The following is an 18,011-nucleotide window of genomic DNA, read 5'->3' as shown; positions in this document are numbered from 1 at the left end:
GTTTTTTTTTTTTTTTTTTTTTTTTTTGAAAGATATGGAGGGGTAGGTGAAAGATATGGAGCGCCGACCCAAAAAATAAAATTGGAAAAAGGTGCAGTAAAAGAAGGAGAAAATTTGAGGGGGGGAGGGGATCTCCCAGTATTTTAGGTTTTACTTTAAGTCTGGATAACTATAACTTTGTGAAAACCCACCCATATTGACATGGCATTTGTTTAAAATGTTTACCCTTTCTGCCATGTTACAACATTTGATATAGAAACTTCAGATTGGTTTTAAGAACCAACTCCAATTCTGTTATCTAATAGCTTAGAAAGTGCAGCAAACAGAATCAATCATTGCAAATGGCATCAAGATAAATTCTGCCAATATCTCCTATGAGGAAAAGAGCCCACATGAAATGATTTTGCAAATTTGCAATGTTTTAATATGGTCCCAAAAGCATGAATATCTCAACAGTATTATGACTATAATGTCTAATATCACGAGGTGAGAGATCATTAAAAAGAAATAAATTAAAACCAAGTCGATATTATTTAAATATCAGGTAGGAAGAGGGTCTAAAAGTTCGAATTATTAGCGTCCATAGAACACTTTCAGTCTCAGAACTCTCAGATAAAATATGAAAATGCTTTTATATTGAAATTACATAAGACAGATACTTTGGAGATAGGTAAATGTTGACATCCTAATCCAAAGGAAAACTTCGACCAATTTATAGCTTGTTAGCCCTTGTGGCACCGCTCATGTAAAATTTTCCAAGAAAATTTAAATATTTCCTACATTCAAATATTTCCTGGAGTGAAAGGCGATTTGGAAACGCCCATGTAAATACAATAGCAATAGCATAGATCTTGTATTTTTCGGACACCTCTTTTACTTTTTATTTTATTTATCATGAAAATAATTCATACTTGGACTGGTAGCAAGAGCAAGTGAGTGTGATTGTTAGGAAAGACAAACACAATACTTCCGAATAGATAGTGAGTGGTCATTGGTCAAGCAATCAGCTAATCAGCTTGGGCTGATTGAGAGGCTGACGAAAAACGCCGATCCCGTCTGAACACGGGAAAAGGCGAGGAAAAAGAAGAGGGGGTAGTTAGTGGTAAACTTCAGAGCATAAGAATTCTGAAAAACACAGAGTGCTACCTAGTTGCAGATTAGAACGAAAAGTATGGACTATATGGACTCCATAGTCCATAGTATGGAGGTATAAGAGGGTTACTGATAGTGACCACCACGATATCAATGCAAATGATTACCATTTACCACACACTGCAGTTCATAATGTGTTATGCTCCAAGCTCCAAGATACCTATAGGTTTTCGCATAAACAAGAGCTACATATGTATATATATATGTATCTACCTAAAATGTTGTTACACGTATCTAAATGTATTAGTACAATATGCATCAAGATACACTGGGAGGCAAAATTAACCGGACGCTCGTATTTTTTGGTTTTTCTCAAACTGCTGTTCAGTGTTCAATTTTTTTCAGGAAAACCATCATTAATGTTATTTGTTGTAAGGTTTAAAACTTATTCCGCAAGACCGCATACCTATACATAATCTGCGAGTAAAAAAAGAAAAATCAAAAACAAGGATCAGTTTTTTGCTGAAAATGCATGTTTCTGGAGATAAATGTTAACGTAACTTTTTTTCTCCTCAATATTTTTACACCATCTTTGAACCAGGTGCTTTCCAACCGGAACTTTTTTAAAAAAGTCCTTTTTTGCCCTATACAACTAATGGTAAAAAAGGAACGATCTTTAAAAAGTTTCGGTTGGGGCCCAGAAATTGCTGCTGCAATCATTTGCAATTTCTATTCCCCGCCCACTCGTAAGATAAGTTTTGGCAAAATTCGCAAAATTTCACATTTTGTGGATACCTACTAGGTATTCGTTCGAAAAAAAAAAGAAAAAAAATCAAAGAAGGATTTCGCCAATTGCATAATCAGATTGGCAATAATGATAACTGGCGAAATGGCCTAATGGCCATTCAGAAAACTGAAACATAAACTCGATTATGTAGAAAAAGCGAAATATTTTCACTTCTTATTTTCATTTCAAGCCATTTGTCTTTTGTGCAGTGGACAAAGGAGTTCTGGTGTAATCAAGGCGATAATTGACTCATCAAAGTCATCACTGCATCAGTAATCATCAATTCACATCTCAGGCTCCAGCAGAACCGGACCGTGTACTTTCTCTATCGAGTGACATATGAGCTGTCGCTACTGCTCGCTAATGGTCGCTATGATGAGCCGTTAACACTTCAGCACATCACCAAGTTTCAGGTCGGGTATACACGTTGTGAAATGTCTCCTAATTGTTGCGTGTGTACACGAATTTTAGATGTAAACGAGTTCGGTAGGCAAGCTAGGTCTCTCGACATCAGATGGTCTTGAAATTTGATCTTTCGGCAGATTGCTGTGTGTGTTGTGTAGGTCATATTTACCCAAAATTTCAGATCTAAAAGAGTGAAATTTACACAAATGTCGCGTACACACGCAACTATCTCACTTCTTGCAATGGATTGGAGACAGTAATGTATTCTGGTCATTTATGGATACAGGTCTATTTATTTCTTAAAAATAATAGTAATAAAAAAGAAAATATTTATTTTTATTGCAAAAAACATTAATTTTTACGGCTTGACTTGAGCGATTATGTAAAATGTCTTTATTTGAAACCATGAAACTTCCTAATTAGGATAAGCATAATATGTGTCTTATTTGTTTTATATCGGCCTAGTGAAATTTGTAGAGCAAATGAGCCTATTTTTACGGCTAATGTTTATTGCAAAAAACATTAATTTTTACGGCTTGACTTGAGCGATTATGTAAAATGTCTTTATTTGAAACCATGAAACTTCCTAATTAGCATAAGCATAAGATGTGTCTTATTTGTTTTATATCGGCCTAGTAAAATTTGTAGAGCAAAAAAGCCCATTTTTACGGCAAATGTATGTGCATTACAAGCACCTATTACGTAATGAGTGCTTCCTATTCTATAATAAATTAGTATTTCCTATTTTTTGGCAACCTTAGCAAAAGAAACACCGTAAAAAGTAAAAATACATGACTGTTTTATATCGGAAGACCAGGTTTGAAGATCATCTGATGTAGAAAAGACCAGGCTGGAGCAGACGTGAACAGTTTCATATCCTAGCGTGTGTACTGCCTGTGTACACAGGGCTTCAGATCAAAATTCATCTGCTCATCTTTGACATTCAAACCCGGCAACATTCTAACATTCAAGCGCCTCTTTATATACCAACCGCAACCGGTAGTCTTCATCATCCTTATCAGGTCATTAGGATTTATCCTGGTGAACATCTCGACCTGCAAAGTGACTCAGCTGCACCAGATAACAACTTTGTAACATTACTTGAAATAAACTGAACTTTGATATTATTACCTATTTCTCTGTGCAAAAGGTTGCTCATGGGCTTTGATATTATTAGTTCTTTTTCTACAAAGGTTCTCTTTCACTTGTCATAATAAGATATCTTCATTGTCACCCTTCCAACCAGAGGTTCCTCTCCAGTTGTACCCCTCTCAGGCAAATAAACGGGTAAGGGCTTAAATCTGGCAAGAGTAGCTATTTGGGAATCAAGGTCACCTACATTTGATGAAAATCATAGCAAACGAAAATACCCCCTTCCATGTCTTCTTGAGCTGGAAGGGCATTCAACACAGAAACGACATTGTTTCGTTTACTGCCAAACTTTATCCTTTCGTTCTTGTGCTCTTCTGTCAAGGAAGTTGGAACTATCTTGAATCTAAGAATCTCATATTTTGGCAAGAACAAGCACTCACACACAGACACGAAATTCTATTTCCTTCATTATCTTCAAATTTATACAGATCATCAAGTTCAATTATACCTGCAATTATTTTGGAATAATGCACACAAAACCCATTTGTATATGTGATTATTACGTGTAATACCACCACACGAAGTATTACGCACAGTTCCTGGGTGACAAGAGGTGACATGGAACTTTAGCATTGTGCTATATCTTGAGATTCATGAGACATATGTAGGTACTCTGCTCAAATCTCAGTGAGTTATGAATTTATGATTCAATAATGTGTTATTGAGTTATAGTCAGATATACCTACTCAATGTTGTGTTATGCTCCCTTAGTAAGACATACACAACCCTGTGGGAACCATGATCATTCCACAATCCATAAGTTACATGAGACCTATAGATCCTAGGACGTGTAATCACTGATAGGACTTATTGAGGTCATCAGTGGTGACTTTAGGATTCAGAGGAGTTTTCGGTCGAGATTCATTCGAGTACTGGGTTGCATTATGTGTAAAGTTTTCAAGTAAACCTGTCTCGGTGACGTAATAGTCAAAGCGCTAGCTTGGCAAAGTAGAAGGACGAAGGGTTGACTCCGGCCGAGACATGGAATTAAATCCCCACTTATTTGAGCGAGTCATAATGGAGCTCTAAGCGTTAGGTGGTAGAGAATGCCTCCGGGGTTAACCTCGCCTAGATACATCTAACAAGTTTTCCACTGATCCCCAAGTCACGTACGATCAGCTGAGGCCAGACTCGCCTATTTCTTCCTCTTCCTTGTATACTTTCATTCTGGGACCCAGTTGACCTCACTAGAGAGTATGCACTGACCGTGATGCAGATTTAATCTAAAACACTAAACCTATCCTAGCTAAACGGTAGCTCCGATTCCTTTCCAACAAATCATTACTCCAGCCGTGGTGCAATAAACATTACTATCAGGGATATAATGCTCGTGTTTATAGCTCATAGATTGTGCTACACACTGGCGTAGATTGTGTAATAAATGTAATAACAAGTATAAATAAATTAAGATAATATTCATTCAAGATACCGAGATTGGATCAAGAAGACTCCACTCAAGACGTAGGTAATACTATAGCGTCTCCTTATTTAATGTTTACGTTAATAATAGAAATATGTATTATGATTTATGTTTAAACATAAGTAGGGTGTACGTTCGACATTGTAATGGAAAGTAGAGGATGAAATATGTGGGATATGTTTCCGCATTTCCTGAGATGAGAATTGATGTTTCAAATTGTTTTTAGCGTGTGAGATATATCGAGTCGAAACGAGAAATGAAATGGGGAACAATAGGATGTGTGGTTCAAGAAGATGGCTTTCGTCACAGTTAACGCAATGTTTCCGCATTTCTTCCAGGGTGGCATTTGATTTCTTCTAAAGTTTATACGAAGGCCCGAAATGATGAAAGATTTTGCTAGTGATGACGCTAAATTTTAGTTCCGGGCTCTTCAGGGCGAATTCACAACACGGAACCATGAGGACATTGTAGCAAAAAATTAAAAGAAATGGGTCGGGTCGTAATCTCTTTTGAAGCACATCTCTTTTAGCTTTGCTGAATAAATACAGGCTAAAAAATAATTCCAGTCCTTGGATTGTTTTTGGCCAGACACATAAAAATGACCTAGGAGCCGACATTAATTCACACATCTGGCGTTACCAGTTGCACAATAATGCATATGCACATACTCGTATGATACAACATGGGAATAATGTGTGCATAATGCTTGTGTGTTAAATACACAATCACATGTAAAACTCCCAACCTCGTACATATTGACACAGGCAGAAACTAGACAATTCATTCAACTACTGTTTTCATTATTATTTTTCCACAGTACTGAAGTCTTCTCATTATTACTAACGGGATTTTTACTCACCATTCGGCCACAAGCTTTTCGCCTATAGATTAATCTCGATCAGCCCAGAGGGCCGGGAAAAGCCAGCAGCACGCGACTGTTCAGACGATCACCCATCATACTTACCAATCCCAAAGTTGTTTAACTCAAGTGGTCCATTGGGTACTGGTGTACCCTTCTATCGCCGTTGGCTGTAGATACAGTAGTGTGTTTTCAGCCATAGTGATATACGAGTATGCAATATTTGCGTTCGTGTTCATACCTGGGACAAGGTCACCTAAAGTCATTAGCGGTAATGTTATCACGAGCAGTAATCAGTACATCGTGTGTTGCTTGGGCCTAATGTAATGTAATGAGTTGCTTTGAATATTTCATTAGCAATAGCTGTGTTCTGTATCACGAATTGTTTTCCTACCTAAAGGGTCCAAAGGATACACGTTTCGCTAATTTGGGCCAATTATCGGAACGTGTATGGCTGGCCTAGACATTAGGTCTATTGATCTGATCTGATGACACTATAGGAAATTTCAGAATAACTGTGGTCCCGGTAGATCAATCAGAAGGCCCTAGTTTTGAGTCAGTCAAACCTTAAAGACGACCCAAAAGGTTTTTGTCATAATCTATTTATAGTTAGTGTGACTTTATGTTTAACTTAAACGTCAAGCAGGTGATTTTCTGGTTTTGAATGGTTGCTCTTGTATAGAAGCACTATGTTTGGGAACTGTTATATGGACCTCGAACTTCATTTCACAAACATTACTTGCGGAACCGATCAGGATTGTGGAGGCGAGAGATAAAACAAGTGTGTCAAAACCTGTGAGATCGCCGCGAACTACCACGATACCATCCACATACATGGAAGCTGGGAACCCAGTTAAGATCGATCTAACGGAATGAATCAGATTTGACGAAGAAAAAACTGACATGGCGCGAGTTGGATCCGGTTCTTGCCTGAAATCAGTAGATCAGATGGTCAAGTGGCTAAATATAGACATGTCCAAGCATATAAATCTAACAGTTGTATGCAAAACTCGTTTTTGTCCTCTGTAGAAATGATACTGCCCTTGTGGTGTATTGATTAAGGTTATCTATTGAGATTTTGGTAAAGCTCGCGGGTTGGATACATTGTCTCCCACACGAATAGTTCGCCTCCGGGTACTAAAATGGAACTTTGTTATCTTCACAGACTAGAACCATAACGGATCCGATGTTTTGGTCCATTAAAAAGGTTCTCCAACTTCTTTTCAGATTGATTTACGATTTGAAATTTTATTTCCTTAAACTTTCATAAGACTAACTGAGGAAAAAGTCGGGAGATTTGATTCTCGAGTTAAATCTTCCTCTATGTACAGATTACACAATCTACGCCAGTGTGTAGCACAATCTATGAGCTATAAACACGAGCATTATATCCCTGATAGTAATGTTTATTGCACCACGCCACGGCTGGAGTAATGGTTTCGTTGGAAAGGAATCGGAGCTACCGTTTAGCTAGGATAGGTTTAGTGTTTTAGATTAAATCTGCATCACATCACGGTCAGTGCAGACTCTCTAGTGAGGTCAACTGGGTCCCAGAATGAAAGTATACAAGGAAGAGGAAGAAATAGGCGAGTCTGGCCTCAGCTGATCGTACGTGACTTGGGGATCAGTGGAAAACTTGTTAGATGTATCTAGGCGAGGTTAACCCCGGAGGCATTCTCTACCACCTAACGCTTAGAGCTCCATTATGACTCGCATTCATATTATCAAATAAGTGAGGATTTAATTCCATGTCTCGGCCGGAGTCAACCCTTCGTCCTTCTACTTTGCCAAGCTAGCGCTTTGACTATTGCGTCACCGAGGCCGGTTTAGTCCAACACGAAAGCTCAAGATCAACACGGACCTATTGAGTACACCGACGCGACGCAAGCTCAATGATCAGAAAGTTTGGTGGATCAGATGTATTAGGTACCGAAATGGGACCTTATTTCTATCGATAGAACAACAATACACTATGTATTTATGAAGTTAAATTTGAATTTTAAAATAAAAGAAGTTAGATGCAACCTCCTTGTCCTTTAGAGCTCCTTTTCCAGAATTTCCAGTGACCTCTGAGCTACAGGTCCGAAAATCGGTACAAATAATTGCTCGCCACCTAGTGATAACCCATTTAAGAAATACTCGTAAACAAAACATAGAACTGTTTGTCTATAGTAAATGTACAAAAATTTCAAGTACCTACATAAATAGAAACAAGCCTTACATTTTGCAAAATCGGCGAGCAACTTGTTTCTCTGCAGCCCCTGAAACTAGTTTTGAAAGCACACGACTCGTCTAAAGTCCTCAAAGGAGACCCTATAAATCTCATGAGCTGAGATCTAAGGCTTATTGCACACATATTGCAAACCTGATGATACTAACACACGACTCGTCTAAAGTCCTCAAAGGAGACCCTATAAATCTCATGAGCTGAGATCTAAGGCTTATTGCACACATATTGCAAACCTGCTGATACTAATGTGTGGCATCTTATAGGTACCGTACAGTGGACACTGAAATCATCTGATTGGAAAATGGCTCACCACACTAACCATGTCTCGGTCACATAAACTTTCTTATCTATACGTTATCGTTATTCAGCTTATATTTCTACCAAGATATTCGTAGAATCTTGACTCATCCTTTGGAGCATTTGCCTCTACACTTAAGCCTCAGAGTGGGCTTTTTAATCTTATAGGTACCGTACAGTGGACACTGAAATCATCTGATTGGAAAATGGCTCACCACACTAACCATGTCTCGGTCACATAAACTTTATTATCTATTCTATACGTCATCGTTATTCAGCCTCTATTTCTACCAAGATATTCGTAGAATCTTGACTCATCCTTTGGAGCATTTGCCTCTACACTTAAGCCTCAGAGTGGTCTTTTTGTGTATGACATTCTGTACTCTCTGCATTTGAACGGAAAATCTCGCCGAAAGACCAAAAATAAAGCCTTATAGCATGGATTTGCTTAGTCCCATCTGATGTTCATGGGATTTGACCCCCTCCCCCAATCCTTAGATTAATATGGTCTCAGTACTGACTTTTATTAACAATAACCTTCCCACTTTCCAGTGCATCGTAGGTTCCTGATTATAAATCATGGAGGAGTTCTGTTTAATAAGAATTATCATGTAAACAACAACGTCAAAAATATGAAGAAATTAATCACATTAATTCGGATATTGGTAATTTACTACAATGGGCTGTTCCTCTTAGGTATGCTGAAATTTGCAAATTGCAGTCGATAATATTGCTGTTATACTTTGACTCCGTCTTGAAAGAAGGGTTCATCAACAATATAACAAATGATGCAATTCTGTAAAAGATAAAATGGTTGGAACATATTTGAGATCCCATTTTCCAAGTGGTGTGAATTCAATCCAATTGAACCGTTGATCGCCAAGTGTGATCGACCTTTCCAGTCTGTACTTCTTGTAGAACCTACTATGTCCTCTATATTAATAGGCCAGCTGTTTTACTGATGAGGTCTCAGTACTGACTTTTATTAACAATAACCTTCCCACTTTCCAGTGCATCGTAGGTTCCTGATTATAAATCATGGAGGAGTTCTGTATAATAAGAATTATCAACGTCAAAAATATGAAGAAATTAATCACGTTAATTCGGATATTGGTAATTCACACCTACCATCTTATTAAATGTGTCTATCTACAGAACGAGTATCGTGGGCAGTGGGAACATAAAATACATACCAAGTACATCGGGGACCAGTTTCCAAACAAGGGCAATATTGATCGAGAGAAATTCGAATGAAATATAAAATACTCAATGATCTGGTAATCTGCCAGTAGGTATCGTCAACAAGAAATCAGATGAGCCACAACTCTTGAGAGATTGGTTACAGAAAGAACCAGGGACTTTGGAGTAGTTTGGAGTCGGTCAGAAAAAAATATCCACAATTCCAAAAGAAATAATGGAATACTGGGACAGTTGTTGAGTAAACATTTGATTATTCTGTCCGTCCTGAGTTCTGATATTTGTTATTTTTGGTCTATTTAATGTTGAAACACCCTTGAAAATCACCAGGTTAATACATTAAATTCGTGTAGATTCTAATTTCCTTCAAATATGGTTTTAATTCTTTAAGTTTTAGCTGTTTATGTAATGCTTATTGACGTTTATTTTTTTACCTTTCCTGGGAAATCCCACTAATCGATGTGGTATCTACATATATCTGCTGATAGAAAATTGCCTTGTCTGCCGCTGTTGTTGGAAGAGAAAGTGTTCGGATAATTGGTCTGTGATTGGTAGAATTTGTCCACAGGTCTACTCGCGTGATTCCAATTGAGAAGAGGAAAACTCGGGTGTATTCAACCTTCCTAACACAGAAAACCTGATTATATTAGAATGAGTAGATGTTTAGGCATTAAGTACTTTAAAAAGCAGAGAACTAAACCTAAATGGCAAGACGAATTTACAATCAAAAGTGCGAAATTCCCAGTAGACCTTGACCCCGGCAAAAAGTTGCAAAAGTTGCCTACTAGAAAGTAATTTACTGTAAAATCCGAGAACAATCCTAACACAGAAAACCTGATTATATTAGAATGAGTAGATGTTTAGGCATTAAGTACTTTAAAAAGCAGAGAACTAAACCTAAATGGCAAAACGAATTTACAATCAAATGTGCGAAATTCCCAGTAGACCTCGACCCCGGCAAAAAGTTGCCTACTAGAAAGTAATTTACTGTAAAATCCGAGAACAATCATGGTCATTATGGACAATGTACCATTGCCAAGCGAAACCCACATAAGTGAACCTAGTATTATGTCAAAAACGTTGACATTTATTGACAAACAAATAAAACATAAACTTGGTATTCAAGATAAGTTTCTTAATGTTCAAAGTTGCCTCATGACTGCCAGAGAGCCCAGTCCGTATTATTCCAACATTAGTCAACTTTAATTATACGAGTATAAGCCTTCTACATATTGTAGCTATCTGGTATCTACGACATAAAGGACGGTATTTGTTTACAAAGATATGTTTCCATCAATATTTTATATGTTACACATGTGCAATAACTTGAAAATAATATCTTGTTTTGGCGACCAATATGCTAGTGTATATTCTTCATTAAATTTGACATTACATCATTCTGTCTGAATGTTTGCTGCCTTCGCAGATTCCTCTGTTGGTAGTTCAGTTATCTCTGTGGGTTTATTACAGAAGAAGAATCTGTTCCTTTATCAAAACAATTAAAATAATAATGTTCATAATTATAATTCATCATGATTGTTGATGTCCCAGATATGATGTGTTTAATTATAGTCATATTTCTGCATCTTACGAAGTGCAATTGTAATTGTCTGTGACGCAAAAATTAGGACAAATTCGTCAAGCAGGAAGTCTTGTATACTCTTCCCACTTTTGATTAGGAAAGTAGTAATCAAATGACTATTTCCGAGAGAACACAAACAAAGATGTACATGATTGTTTGGACAGATTTCGTGTGAAACCTTTTCGATTCATAGCAAGCATTGGAATTAAAAGTAATGATTTCTCACTTTGTACAAGTGCAAAGTATCTACAGCTACACAGGTACTGACTGGGAGCTCATTCGTGATACAGAACACAGCTATTGCTAATGAAATATTCAAAGCAACTCATTACATTACATTAGGCCCAAGCAACACACGATGTACTGATTACTGCTCGTGATAACATTACCGCTAATGACTTTAGGTGACCTTGTCCCAGGCATAATAACCCAAGTGAAAACCTCCCAATATATGAGCTCTGATGACTAATGTCTATGATGTAGTTAACATGAGAATTCTAGAAAATCACCAAAATGAAACCTATACTCGGAAATTTACACAAATTACGACATAGAGCTAGATTTACCAAATCGATTAATCTGTCATGTGCACTAAGGTTTGTATCAAATGAACAATGGAAAATCTCGAAAAAAAGGGTCTGTTTACAAACATGGGTCGGTTTTACCTAGTATTTTTTCCATTTCAAAAATAGGGTATTTTGTGAATTCGGCCAACATTGCATCAGGCATTCCCAATCATTTTCAAAGAATGCCAAAAGAATATTGAAAACATTGGCAGGTTGATTTTAGAAATCAAAATTCTTGCATATAGTTATGTACAAATCAGTCTTTTTTTTCGATTTTAAAATACGGGTGAAAGCTCAGCAAAAAGTTCTCTCAGAAATCACTGGAATCGCCTGAAATCTGCAATGGTATCTGGTTTGTAAATCATTTTACTCCATCATGCACAAGTAAGGCTCACATCTGCCATATGTTGTACAAAGTTCCAGTCTAGATCATTTAATACCTAGAAGTATAGCGGTACTCAAATTGGTCTACAAATCCGGAAGGGTTCTAGATGTTCACATGAAAATCTGTACCAGAGTGAATGATGGTTTTGGGTGATGTCAATAATGCTCAATATTTTGTTTGATCTTCGTCAAATCATCACACTTTCGTTCAAAAGGAGTTTTTTCTCAAGTCTTTATAATAGGAAGACCTCGAACTAAACCTTCAACAGCACCATGCTGAATTCCTTCCGTGGTATCTCTTAGTCTCAGAACACTTTTTGACACAGGTGGAATGTTTCATCTATATACATTCTACTAGGTCAAGGTACTCACAGATCACTTTCATCCTTTCGTTTCTTTTGTCTTTGGATCTTGGTGATCTTACATCGTCGGTTTCGCTGATAATTGCAACGTCCTCCAGAGTAATGGTTAATGGTCCTCAGATATTATGTTCCAATGTTCAGCGTACCTGTAATAATTGTACTCGGGGATATTATGACCTGAACTTCTTAACTAGGAGTTTTTTTCTACCAATTCAAAGCAAGGAATTTCATATATTATTTTTTTCGACTTGCACAAAGAATTGATGCAAGCATAATAAATTGCTGAGCGTTGAGAACGGGTTTAGGAGAACTAATAATAAGGTTGCTTGAGTACATACAGGGTGGTACGCACCTAACATGAACCTATTTGTTCCTACTCTTAAAATGGACAAGGGAAATTAACAAAATACATGAACATGACCAAAGGACCAATGTTCGGGTTGAAAAGCAAAACCCTAAAAAATTACGAAAATCTGGCCGGATGAAAAGGGGTTAAGTAGTAGAGATGACCATATTTCACGAGTCGAGTCACCTAAGAACTGGACATTACTCGAAAACCAAGTCCCTCCATTTTTCCCGACCATGACCCAGTCCATTGTGTATCTCGACCCAAGTTGAAGTGTCACAGGGCAAAAGTTAAAACCCCTCCATGTTCTTGATAACGATATCCAAGAGTACAATTATCCGTGTAATATAACAGCACAGACTTTAATTAGTGCACAATTATCTTTGGTTTTTATCTCTTTGGTGTTGGGTTGAGCGACGGAAATCATGGAGTGTGGTTGTTGGTTTTCAATGATTGATGTAACAGCATCAGTGTTCTGGCAGCGGGATTGATGTAATAGAGTTGTTAGAGCAAGGATTGGGAGTGGGGGCCAAGTTAGACGGGATGACATCATTGGATGCTACTGTCCTAGTAGCTTTGACGTCCTGTCGTTCGTTCTTCACTGAGGTCATTGATTGTGGGGCAGTAACCTAGCCTTGCCGAATAGCTCGGATCATTACATTTTCTTATACAATTCCGAACAAAAGATGTACAATACCTTGGACTCTTTCTATCTTATCTTTCAAACTTGTCAATTTGAAATAAACACAAAACACACTCACACCATTTTGGCACAGGAATCACAATTCTTAGACTTATTTTTTCCAAGCTCAACTCGAACTTTAAAATAATTGTAACGTCCTTCATCTAGTATTCTAGTTCAACCTAGGAATATTCAGGATCAAGATCCTATTTCATCACAGCACGCAACACGCTTCAAAGTCAACTTTTTGTATATGACTCACTCCATTGCAGGTTATGCGTGTTCTCAAGTTTACCATTGCAAGCTGGATCTATTATTATATTCCCAGAGATAGTAACATCTTTTTGTATATGACTCACTCCATTGCAGGTTATGCGTGTTCTCAAGTTTACCATTGCAAGCTGGATCTATTATTATATTCCCAGAGAGATAGTAACATAGAGCGCTCAAACAGAGGCCTTGTACCATATCATATCGGAGAAATGTAATTAGCTACTGTATTCTGTCACTACCATGAGGGACATAGACACCGAAATGACGTAACGTGAGTAGCATTCTATCATGGCACATTGTGCTGGAGACTGTGGTGACTGTGATCTGTTTGATATTTCACATCTCATTACTTGCTGATCGGGGCGTCATTAAAACCTATGGGTTGGAGATTGGACATAATGAGGCTCGTAAAAAACTTTATGATCAACAAGTTTAAACTCAATGAAAACTGAAAACATCAAGATCTAGCTGATCTAGAGTCCAGTAGATACGGATTGGAGATTGGAGCATACAAAGGATTAGATGAACATGAGCCCTTGGATATTCTCGTTAATACACTTGCGAAGAATTAAAAAATCAATTACCAAAGACAGCTGATTTGAAAAGGGTTTTCTTATCTAATAAATACAAAAGGTCTTTTGGGATTTAGGTTTACAACAGTTAGTACAGAGCATTCATTATTCTAATTGCAAGTGATTTAGTAAGTTATGTAAAAGAGCATGGATTGAGCATCATTTTTTCTTAGTAAGGTCCCAAGATGAATAGTTTATAGCGTCAGTAAGGCTTATTGAATGGGATTAATAGGATAATAGGGCACTTAAAATAGCTGAAAGATGCTTTGGTGCATTGTTGTATTTAGTTCAGACCTGTGTAAGAGGGCAAAAATCTTATGAAGTTTCAAGCAATCTCCTCAGGTCAACTCCATATGAACTAGTGGTCATCAGCTTTGAAAGCAAAAATCACAGATTGAAATTTCAGACATACAATATTCAAAAGAGTAGATAATCTAACTTGTGTCCTCAATACCCACGAAAAATATCCGTGCCTTCAAGAATACGTTAAAGAGCACGTCAACTTTGATTTGAAATTTTAAGAAAATATCATAGAATAATGTGAGTAATTGGAATTTAATGACTATCACAGAATCAACTTCCTGGAGGTTTACGTGTGTCAGGTTGGATATGTTAGCGACAGGTGGCTGATTAAGATAGAAGTTATCATTACTAGAACGTGATCAACTTTATCCTGTTGATGTACTGGGAGCACAGCCTGGTCCTTACCAACAGTTACCTAAAGTTGACTATAATTGCATTGTAGTTACAAAACAAGGCGATGATTGATGCTAAGGTACGCCAGGTCAGCATCACTCTGCGGAGTATGTTAGTCATTAATTCAGCAGTCATCAGTCACTGTATTAGCGGCTCGCAGGTAAATTGGTCGGTCTGATTGTTTGGGTGATTACATGTGCTCAGTGAATCCAAATAGTCAACCTCTTACTTTTCATCATCAGATTGGGTCATGTCCTGAGCTACATAATGAATGTATTTCGTTACCTATTGATGGTTACCCTACTATGTGTATACGGACCCAGTGAACTGAAAAGATGATTACACGTACATTTGACATACTAATAAAATAAGAAGAGGCTCCGAGCTACAGCAAATTAGTTGAAATCGAGTTTGATGATGGACATTAAAGAGAACTGTGTACAAATAGTGCCAATGGAAATTTACCGAAAGTTGAACACAACTCCAAAAGATATAGGAATTATAGGACATAAGTATGGGCAAAGTAAATAGTAATACTCAAGAACAGAAAAAAAAGACAAAATGTCAAAAACACGACATTAATGGCAAGGAGTAACTATTTCTTCAGTTCGTGAAACAAGGGAGATCCTAATAGAAAACGACTGCCAATCATAACATCGTAATTTGATGCTCTGAAGGCAAAGAAAAATTGCAAAATCGGACAAAATGAATGAACCATTGAGCATTATTTTCAAGGTTTTCTGTCAAGCAGATTAAAACAATCTTCCTCAAAATGTCCATGACTGGGAATTGTTCGCGTATAACTTTACGGATGAAACTAAGCTACAGACTCGCTGAAAAATATCAAACTAATTGTCCAATGATGATGGGATAAAACTGACCAACCCAGCAGAGAAACAATTTCAGGAACAGGCCCCTGATGGCAAGTGTCATTGAACGTGTCACCAGTGTCGGTGGTAATAAAGTTATTCATCTCAGCGCAATGGTGACGAAAAACTTTCACAGTGTTCTCTTAATATCACCGGTAGACATCAAGACATTCTGCTGATGGTAATAAAGTTATTCATCTCAGCGCAATGGTGACGAAAAACTTTCACAGTGTTCTCTTAATATCACCGGTAGACATCAAGACATTCTGATTCTGCTGATAGGTTGGTGTGGGGTCACAGAGAGATCAGAGAACTGCGGTTCATCAGGTCACAGTCGCAAACAAAATTAATCCTCAAAAAAAAAAAAAAAGTACTTAAAGTTTCTCGAAGTTTGTACTTCTCATTCGCCAAACATGTTTTATGAGAATATGGGAAATAAACAGATTGATGCCTTCATTATATCTGAATTTAACACTACACTCATTAAGGAGTGCTACATAATGCTACATACAGAACTCTGAACGGAGGAATTTCCTTAGAAAAGTCCCCTATTTCGATGTAATGATAGGCGACACATATATATGTACATAATTAAAATTAAACCAGGAAGACTATTAGCCTATAGCTAGTTTTATTCTCACTGTTAGGCGCTTTAACTCTAACTGGTAGGTTATTCGTGCTGAAGTAGGAGCTTTTCCCGAAATGGTCACAGAACGCCCATTTGTATTAACGCTTGTCAACGCTATGCTATGATATGGTATTTTCAGCAATACCTTCTAAGCAGCCTTACAAAATGAAAGCCCCCTATCAGATTGGTGGTCCACTGTGTTGCCAAAATAATACGAAACAAGAGAAGAATCTGTCGGAAGCAAAATTTGATCCCAGTTCCGTCTCGACATTGAATTTCAAATTTGTTTCAAAGAAATTCAAGACCAGGTGAGCGAAGGTCGCTACACTTCGTTTCACAAATTACGAATATGAAAAAAAAATCTTTTTTGCAACCCTTGCCAAAATTTTTAATTGCTAATCCATCTGATGCTGATCTTCAAAACACAACAAACGCCTTCATATACCAGAAGTGTTTCAGACAGACCAAGATAATATGTACAATATTGAACATAACCAAAGAATGGGTCATTTTTCATGTTTTTTTATGCTCTGATATTTTTCTTCTACATTGTGTTTTTGACAAGATGTCAACCTGCCCTGAGAATTTTTCATGACGATGCACACTTCGCGACGTCTGTAGAATGTAAAGGTAGAATAGAAGAGAGTACACATTGTTTATACTGCTAGCATAGGGCTGAAAAGTTCTTTTAAACTCGCAATCTTGAAAAGTCCCTTTGACTGCGAGATAAGGTAGAAGAACATCATGATATTAGTATTAGTATTAGTATTAGTATTAATAGTGCTTTATTTATTCATATTTTCAACAGTAGGTACATATAAACCTCGAAAATGAAAACAGGAGACGAGACAAAAGCTACTCTAATGTTACCGTGATTTTGCTCATCAGTGACAGTAAAAGCTCGACTATTCAGGATAGGGATAGGAAACCACATGGACTTTAAGGGGTAGGTGTCCTTAAGAGCAATCCTAACAATCCTAAACCCAGGCTATTAATGAGCGCGGTAACACTCCGCCCCGCCAAGTGAAAATTTGACAGTTATACAAATGATCACAAAGACAAGAACAACGAGGGATATGAGAAGTGTGAAGGCTTCTATTCGGACATTACCTCATGAGCATTGTGCTATATCGACGATACAATGATATGAGACAGCATTGACGTCGTTAATGTGCCTCATGAGCATTGTGCTATATCGACGATACAATGATATGAGACAGCATTGACGTCGTTAATGTGCTCACTCCACTGATAATAAATGACACAATAATCAATTTGACATTGAATTCCTCTATGCATACATTAAGGAAATTGAAATCCCGGTGAATAATGGAGGGAACATTCATGTCAAGAAAGACATATTCGAGTGTATTTTAATAAGAAAGGAGTTGGGAGAAAGGAGGGCCTCGGTATAACGTATAAAAATCAAATAGAATGAGCAACAATAACAGAAAACAGATTTGCTGACAAAATTAATACGGATAAACTAAGTGATGGAATTTCAAGAAATTGAAGAGAGAAAGAGGAAAGGATAGGAGGAAGAACCTTAAAATTCACCCTGGACGGCAATCGAACACGTGACTTAGAGCTCACAAATCAGGCGCGCTAACGT

The 18,011-nt window shown here is 37.4% G+C and overlaps 1 protein-coding gene across 1 annotated transcript in view; it reads right to left on the bottom strand.

Annotated features, from left to right (window-relative positions):
* The window catches only part of LOC103508673, a 37,520-nt gene extending 29,010 nt beyond the window's left edge, over window positions 1-8,510 (bottom strand). Inside the window, exons 1-2 of the mRNA XM_026823209.1 lie at window positions 8,467-8,510; window positions 6,455-6,645 (exon numbers count right to left, since the gene is read on the bottom strand). Of these exons, the coding sequence (XP_026679010.1) occupies window positions 6,455-6,645; window positions 8,467-8,510 (235 nt within the window). The remainder of the gene's footprint in view (window positions 1-6,454; window positions 6,646-8,466) is intronic.
* Between the last annotated feature and the right edge of the window lie 9,501 nt (window positions 8,511-18,011).

The sequence above is a fragment of the Diaphorina citri genome, unplaced genomic scaffold, assembly GCF_000475195.1.
Source record: "Diaphorina citri unplaced genomic scaffold, Diaci psyllid genome assembly version 1.1 scaffold422, whole genome shotgun sequence".
NCBI classification, from domain to species: Eukaryota; Metazoa; Arthropoda; class Insecta; order Hemiptera; family Psyllidae; genus Diaphorina; species Diaphorina citri.
This window is presented reverse-complemented; position numbering and strand designations above follow the sequence as displayed.